At 50.0% G+C, this 8,371-nt stretch overlaps 2 protein-coding genes across 2 annotated transcripts in view; both read left to right on the top strand.

Annotated features, from left to right (window-relative positions):
• LOC127002937 (basic proline-rich protein-like) overlaps positions 1-1,085 on the top strand; it is a gene marked incomplete at both ends in the record, with an annotated part of 6,741 nt that extends 5,656 nt beyond the window's left edge. Inside the window, one exon of the mRNA XM_050869240.1 lies at positions 1,046-1,085. Coding sequence (XP_050725197.1) covers positions 1,046-1,085 — 40 coding nt within the window. The remainder of the gene's footprint in view (positions 1-1,045) is intronic.
• Positions 1,086-1,831: 746 nt separating this feature from the next.
• On the top strand, positions 1,832-4,524 carry LOC127002936 (protein SPT2 homolog). Its single transcript, XM_050869239.1, has 2 exons — positions 1,832-4,147; positions 4,421-4,524. The coding sequence occupies exons 1-2, from the start codon at positions 1,844-1,846 to the stop codon at positions 4,454-4,456; spliced, it is 2,340 nt and encodes a 779-aa protein (XP_050725196.1). The 5' UTR covers positions 1,832-1,843; the 3' UTR covers positions 4,457-4,524.
• Positions 4,525-8,371: the final 3,847 nt, after the last annotated feature.

Here is an 8,371-nt window from a genome sequence, read left to right as displayed (position 1 = left end):
CAGGGTCATAAAACTGCTCCTAAAAATGCCCAAAACTCCTACGAAAGCCTTGTCAAATATGCTCCTCTAGGTTCATGGTACAGAAGAAGGGTCAAACTACCACCAGGGTCATAAAACTACACCTGGAAATGCCCAAAACTCCTACGAAAGCCTTGGCAAATATGTGTTTCTTATGTTCACGGTACAGAAGAAGGGTCAAACTACCACCAGGGTCATAAAACTACTCCTGGAAATGCCCAAAACTCCTACGAAAGCCTTGGCAAATATGTGTTTCTTAGGTTCACGGTACAGAAGAAGGATTATTATTATTATTATTATTATTATTATTATTAGTATTAATATTATTATTATTATTATTATTATTATTATTATTATTATTATTATTATTATTATTATTATTATTATTGTTATTTTTTTGTTATTATTTATTATTATTATTATTATTATTATTATTATTATTATTATTATTATTATTATTATTATTATTATTATTATTATTATTATTATTATTATTATTATTATTATTATTATTATTATTATTATTATTATTATTATTATTATTAATATTATTATTATTATTATTATTATTATTATTATTATTATTATTATTATTATTATTATTATTATTATTATTATTATTATTATTATTATTATTATTGTTATTATTTGTGTTGTTTAGACTATTAACATACACTCATATTTTAGTCTCTTCTTCTTCGTCTTCTTCTTCGTCTTCTTCTTCTTCTTTGTTTTTATTTTCTTCTTTCACACTTTTTCCAACTCCTTTTTTCCTGTTTTATTTTCCTAAACTGTTTTGTTTTTGTCATTCTTTTCTTTCTTTTCTCGTTTTCCTTCTCGCCACGGTTCTCATTTTTATCATTTTTCTTTGTCCTTCCTTCCTTCCTTTCTTTCTTAATTTTCTCCTTCCAACTCCCTTTCTTAATCCTCCTCCTCCTCCTCCTCCTCCTCCTCCTCCTATTCATCGCAAACTTTACCTCTTCCTCCTCCTTTGCTTTTTCTTCCCCTTCTTCCCTTCTCCATTTCCTCCTCCTCCTCCTCCTCCTCCTCCTCCTTTTCCTTCTCCTCCTCCTCCTCCTCCTCCGCCTTCATCTTTTCTGTCCTGTTCTACCACACGTACATTACTAGTAGTAGCGGTAGTAAACAGACACCCTCGCCATAGACCGATAGGTCTTCTGGTGTCTGTTCTTCCTATGTATTCCTCCTCCTCCTCCTCCTCCTCCTCCTCCTCCATCTCAGGAATCCTCCCGAGGGTCGGTACCGAATCTAGCTTTTACAGTAAGGCCTTCAGCACAAACAACAGACTTCACTCCCTTTGCTCACAAGAAAAAGTTCAGTTCGTAACTTGTGGAGCAATTTTTCCTACGTTTCGGACTTGTTCCTTTCCGATGGCATCCTCTTAAACCCTGTTGGGGCAGCCCGTTTCGGGAGGCTGCTCTGTGACCAAGTGGCTCTTCGAAAGCCAAAAAACGCCAAGTTGAGAACACCAGCAGCTTCACCTCTTCTTAATCTCTAATATCTCCTTCTCCTCCTCCTCCTCCCCACCACTCCCTCTTTTCATCTTCACCCTTCTGTTGCCCTCTCTTCTTCCCTCCACTTGCTTTCTCTACCTTTCTCCTCCTTCCTCTCTCTCCTTCCCCCTCCTTCCCTTCCCTTCCCCTCCCCTTACCCTCCCCTTCCCAGCCTCGTGCGTCTTGGTTTCCTGCCCTGTAGTTCCCCTACTTTGTGAGAACACCGGTCGGTGCAGACCACATGTTACCAGCTCCCTCTTGTGAATGACGGTCTTCCGTCGTTTGCTGTGCCAAGTGAATAATTAACAATTAAAATGGCCAACCAAAGCAAGCTGTTGACTGTAAACATTGACCCTGAAGTCATGAAGAAGGTGGTGAAGGCGTTGGTCTCCAACGCACTGATGAAGGCAGCGGGGTGGGCGGTGGGCACCGCTTTTGAGGCGGTGCTCGTCTCCCGCAGCCTCCAGCACACCGTCGGCGCCTGGCACGCCGCGGGGCCGCACACCACGAGAGTCGGGCAGGTGCGCCAGCTCCTGGCCGACCTCTGGGTGCTGGCCGCCCCGCGGGACCCCCTCAGGGAGTGCGGCGTCCTTGCCGGCCATGACGGCTGGTGGACGGTGTTCTGGGGCCTGGGGGAGGCGGGGGAGCGCCTCGCCTGCCTTCAGCAGAGGGTGGCGCTGGCCCACGAGGAGCACGAGGCCTTCACGAGAAACCTTGTGCGGGTCTGCGTGCTGCTCTTCACGGGCCTTGCGGGCTGGGCGCTGTGTGCGCTGCGGGGGGCGCGGCGACCACGGGAAACGGTGGCCGCTGCGGGCACTGCGGCGTGCACGGCGGGCCCAGAGGAGGAGGAGGAGTTTGCCTCGGCCGAGGAGGAGGAGGAGGGGGAGTACGCCTCGGCTGAGGAGGAGGAGGAGGAGGAGGAGTATGCCTCAGCTGAGGAGGAGGAGGAGCTGGAGGGGGAGTATGCCTCGGCTGAGGAGGAGGAGGAGGAGGAGTATGCCTCGGCTGAGGAGGAGGAGGAGGAGGAGGAGTATGCCTCAGCGGAGGAGGAGGAGGAGGAGGAGGAGGAGAAAGAGGAGGAGGAGGAGGAGGAGGAGGAGGAGAAAGAGGAGGAGGAGGAGGAGGAGGAGGAGAAGATGGAGTTTGCCTCACCTCTGGAGGAAGAAGAGAAGCCTGAGGATGCCACTGAAATTGACGCGAAGTTGCACGAAGATGTAACCTGCACAGAAGAGGCGGCGAGCGTGACGGCTGTTCTGGAAGGCGAAGATTCACGGCCACCTGAAGACCCCCTGGAGGACAAGGTCGAGGACCGTCAGGAGGAAGTGCCTGACAGCCTCAGCGATGCCTCCCATCCGCCTCGTCCCGCCCAGCAAAACAAGGAAGTGGCGGCCAAGACCTGGGCCGAGGAGGTGGACGCCGCCTTCCCTGTCCCCGAAGAGTGCCTGCAGCACTTCGGCCCCGACGAGTGGTCGCTGGTGACCGGCCACAAGAAGAACCGAGGGAAGCACCAAGACGCGACGGGCCAGCAGGACGACACTCAGACCTGCTGCAGGCACTCAGGCACACAGGGTCGCCCTTCAGGCACACAGGGCCACCCTTCAGGCACACAGGGCCGCCCTTCAGGCACACAGGGCCGCCCTTCAGGCACACAGAGCCGCCCTTCAGGCACACAGAGCCGCCCTTCAGGCACACAGGGCCGCCCTTCAGGCACACAGGGCCGCCCTTCAGGCACACAGAGCCGCCCTTCAGGCACACAGGGCCGCCCTTCAGGCACACAGAGCCGCCCTTCAGGCACACAGTCCCTACCTGCAGGGACTCAGCTCCAGGGTTCTAAGAGTCAAGGCCGCCCATCAGGTGCGCGCAGAAGACATCGTAAGCGCGCATCAGGCACCCCGGGGCAGAAAGTGTCACCAAGAGCCCAGACTTACACTGTGACGCCCCAGCCCGCGCCCCTCACCCGGTGCTGGGCCGCGGTGGTGAAGGCGGCCAGGCCCGAGGCGGCGGTGACACCTTGCCCTCCTAACACCCAGGCCCGCTCCTTAGGAACTCAGAGTCGCCCTTCAGGCAACCAGGCCCGCCCTTCAGGCAACCAGGCCCGTCATCCAGGCAACCAGGCCCGCCATCCAGGCAACCAGGCCCGTCATCCAGGCAACCAGGCCCGCCATCCAGGCAACCAGGCCCGCCATCCAGGCAACCAGGCCCGTCATCCAGGCAACCAGGCCCGCCCTTCAGGCAACCAGGCCCGCCATCCAGGCAACCAGGCCCGCCATTCAGGCAACCAGGCCCGCCATCCAGGCAACCAGGCCCGCCATCCAGGCAACCAGGCCCGTCATCCAGGCAACCAGGCCCGCCCCTCAGGCAACCAGGCCCGCCCTTCAGGCAACCAGGCCCGCCCTTCAGGCAACCAGGCCCGTCATCCAGGCAACCAGGCCCGCCATCCAGGCAACCAGGCCCGCCATCCAGGCAACCAGGCCCGTCATCCAGGCAACCAGGCCCGCCATCCAGGCAACCAGGCCCGTCATCCAGGCAACCAGGCCCGTCATCCAGGCAACCAGGCCCGCCATCCAGGCAACCAGGCCCGTCATCCAGGCAACCAGGCCCGTCATCCAGGCAACCAGGCCCATCATCCAGGCAACCAGGCCCGCCCTTCAGGCAACCAGGCCCGTCATCCAGGCAACCAGGCCCGCCATCCAGGCAACCAGGCCCGCCATCCAGGCAACCAGGCCCGTCATCCAGGCAACCTGGCCCGCCATCCAGGCAACCATGCCCGCCATCCAGGCAACCAGGCCCGTCATCCAGACAACCAGGCCCGCCATCCAGGCAACCAGGCCCGTCATCCAGACAACCAGGCCCGCCATCCAGGCAACCAGGCCCGCCATCCAGGCAACCAGGCCGGCCCTTCAGTTCTGGGGCCACCTCATGGTTAGTTCCACGCCTGATGATGATGACAAAAGTTTCATTTGAAGGGAGTTTCACAATTTTCTGTATATCTCATGATTTCTTGACTTCACAATTTACCAGACTTATCAGAGTTTAATATTTTAGGGTATATCACATGACTTTGCAATCTATCTGTGAAACTCATCAGGACGTTTTAAATCTCACGGTCCATCACATACTTCACAATCTATCACTTCATGAGACTTCCTGGACGTTTTAAATCTCACGGTCCATCACATACTTCACAATCTATCACTTCATGAGACTTCCTGGACGTTAAGTATTTCACGGTACATCACATACTTCACAATCTATCACTTCATGAGACTTCCTGGACGTTAAGTATTTCACGGTCCATCACATACTTCACAATCTATCACTTCATGAGACTTCCTGGACGTTAAGTATTTCACGGTCCATCACATACTTCACAATCTCTCACTTCAGAGACTTCCTGGACGTTTAGTATTTCACGGTACATCACATACTTCACAATCTATCACTTCAGAGACTTCCTGGACGTTAAGTATTTCACGGTACATCACATACTTCACAATCTATCACTTCATGAGACTTCCTGGACGTTTAGTATTTCACGGTCCATCACATGACTACTCAATATGGCACTTTACCAGTCTAGTAATTTACCATTATTTTTTTTTACGTGTACGCCTATAGCGCCGGTAGGCTCTCTTGAGGGACCCGGATGGTAGTTGGCCCCAGCCCGTCATGGCGCAGGCAAGTGTTTATAGTGGCGCCATCTTCTCTTGGCTCATGCTGCCCTCCGGAACTCCTTCTTGATTCACTTGGACGGTTTCTTTTAGAGTCCGGGATGATGGGTGGTCTTCAGGACAGCATGTGGGTAGTTTTAAGCCACTCGGCGGTGACTGAAAAATCCGAGGTGGCAGCGTGGGGATTCGAACCCGCGTCGTCCATCACGCGGTGAATGTGTGCCCAGCACGCTACCACTCAGCCACCGCCTACCCTAAATGTTTGCTTCTCCATCTCTACAGTTTACTTCCGACCAACAAACTATGAGATCAGTGCTTGAGGAACGATTGTAGACAGTGTAATTTACTGTCATGAATCAGCGTTGTTACTGTGGATCTTTTGTTTCAGTCCTAGAACAAATCTTCCCGTCAGAAATTGTAACTTACATAATGATTGCATTCAACCACATAAGTTTCAATTCGTGTTTCTGTTCTTCGCAATTATATTTATTCTTTTGGACGTGAGGGTGTTTGTGTGTATGGCTTGATATTAGAGGAAGGATTTACGTTCATGACTAGATACACACACACACACACACACACACACACACACACACTACCAACATCGCCACTACTTCCTCCTACACACACCGCCTCCTCCTCCTCCTCCTCCTCCTCCTCCTCCTCCTCCTCCTATTCACCTCTCAAACTTTATTTTTTCCTCCTCGTTCCCTTTTCCCACGTCCACTCCTCCTCCTCCTCCTCCTTCTCCTCCTCCTCTTCCTCCTCCTCCTCCTCCTATTCTACCTCCAATACTAAAAGAAAAATCAATCCTAATTTTAGTTCGTTGCAGAGAGAGAGAGAGAGAGAGAGAGAGAGAGAGAGAAAACGAAGCTCATTAAAGGTAAAAAAGGGTGCTAATGAAGGGGAGTTTGGGGCCTTCTTGCTAAATAAGGGGGAGTATCAAATGGCCCGACACGGTACGGTTCGCTGCCTGCCTCCGCCCCCCGTTTTCTTTGCGTTTTCTTTATGGTATGGAATGGGAGACTTGTTTATTTTTTGGTTTTCTTCAACTCCCTTCTTCTCTCTCCTTCTCCTCCTCCTCTTTTTTCTTCTATATTTCTCCTTCCTCCTCCTCGTTTTCTGCCTCCTTATCTCGTTTTCTTTGCGTTTTCTTTATGGTATAGAATGGGAGACTTGTTTATTTTTTGGTCTTCCTCAACTCCCTTCTTCTCTCTCCTTCTCCTCCTCCTCTTTCTTCTTCTATACTTCTTCTCCTTCCTCCTCGCTGACTGCATCCTTACCCCGTTTTCTTTATGTTTTCTTTATGGTATAGAATGGGAGACTTGTTTATTTTTGGGTCTTCCTCAACTCCCTTCTCTTTCTTTCTCCTCCTCCTCTTTCTTCTTCTATACTTCTCCTCCTTCCTCCTCGCTGACTGCATCCTTACCCCGTTTTCTTTATGTTTTTTTTATGGTATAGAAGGGGAGACTTGTTTATTTTTTGCTTCCTCTCCTCAACTTTCTTCTCTTTCCTCCTTCCTTTTCCATCTACTCCTTTCTTTCTCCTCCTCCTTTTCCTTCTTCTTCTCCTCCTCCTCCTGCTTCTGTTTCTACTTCTCCCTCTTTTCCTTCTTTTTTCCTCCTATTCTTCTTTTTTTCTTCCTCCTCCTCCTCCTGCTTCTCCTTCCTCCGCTTTCTTCTTTTCTTCTTCTTCTTCTTCTTCTCCTCGTTGGCTGCCTCCTTTCCCCGTTTTTCTTTCCGTTTTCTTTTCAGGGTAGAGAAGGAAGACTTGTTTATTTTTTGCTTCTACCTCCTCCTGTCCCTTCCCTTCCTTCCTCTTCCTCCTCCTCCCTTTTTTCTCATCTGCTTCTCTCCTCCTCTTCCTCCTATTCATTTCAAACTTTACGTCTTCCTCCTCCTTTACTGCTTCTTCCCGTTCACGTCTCCCTTTCCTCCTCCTCCTCCTTCTCCTCCTCCTCCTCCAAGAAAGATATTGCATTACTAAAAAAAAAAAGTACAGCAACGAGAGGGAAAAATGATTCCACCCTCGAGGGCTCGGGCGGATGAAGAACGACTCGGACGACGCACCCTTCTGTTTTTACCTCTCCCTTTTTCCTTCCTTTACCTACGCTTACCTCCTCTTCCCCCTCCTCCTCCTCCTCGGTCTCTCCTCTTCCTCCTCCTTCTTCTTTGTACGATGGAAAAGAGACGACTAAGGGGGGGTAGGGAGAAGGGGCTATGATACACGTCTTCCATAGGTCTAATAACGTCGATCACTCAAGTTTTTCTTTGAGTTCCAGACTAACCCGAGAAGTACAAGTAGAGAGGTGATGCAGTTCAAACATTGGCAAGAGTTATCCCGCCGCTGCAACAACCTTCCTGCAAGAGTGTTAGTGCAAAATCGATCGGTAGGAGTATTTTTTTCTGTTATCTGCCGCTGCAACAACCTTCCTGCAAGAGTGTTAGTGCAAAATCGATCGGTAGGAGTATTTTTTTCTGTTATCTGCCGCTGCAACAACCTTCCTGCAAGAGTGTTAGTGCAAAATCGATCGGTAGGAGTATTTTTTTCTCAGTTATCCGCCGCTGCAACAACCTTCCTGCAAGAGTGTTTCTATATTTCAAAGCATACCTCCCCAAAGGGCCAATGTGACGGAGATCAGCACAGCCGCCACGCGTAGCTTTTTTTTTTACATCTTTTATCTTTTTTTTACAGCTATAATGTATGCTCTCAACTTTAACTTACTTTTACCTTCTTCTCGTCCTCCTCCTCCTCCTCCTCCTCCTCCCCCCCCCCTCTTCCTCCTCCTCCTCCTCCTCCTCCTCCTTCTGCCACCGCTTGTCACTACCGGAGATGCAATATTGAGGTGCCAAGCCGCTGTAGGTCCGCCGCTACATATTACTTGTCGAGGTGATGGGAGAGAGAGAGAGAGAGAGAGAGAGAGAGAGAGAGAGAGAGAGAGAGAGGGAGAGGGAGAAGGAGAGGTTTGAGGTAGAGCATAGTATGGCTTTAAGGATGAGATAGAGAGAGATGGAAGAGAAGGGAGAGGAAAGAGTAGAGAGAGAAAAAAGGAATATCACAGGAAGAAAAGGAAAGAAAGGAAAAGTAGAAGAAGGGAAGAAAGGGAAGTAGATAGAATAGATGAAGAGAAAGAAGGGAGAGAGGAAGGAAAGGAAAGAAATGAAGGGAACT

Source organism: Eriocheir sinensis, chromosome 24, assembly GCF_024679095.1.
Source record: "Eriocheir sinensis breed Jianghai 21 chromosome 24, ASM2467909v1, whole genome shotgun sequence".
In the NCBI taxonomy this organism is placed as follows: Eukaryota; Metazoa; Arthropoda; class Malacostraca; order Decapoda; family Varunidae; genus Eriocheir; species Eriocheir sinensis.
This window is presented reverse-complemented; position numbering and strand designations above follow the sequence as displayed.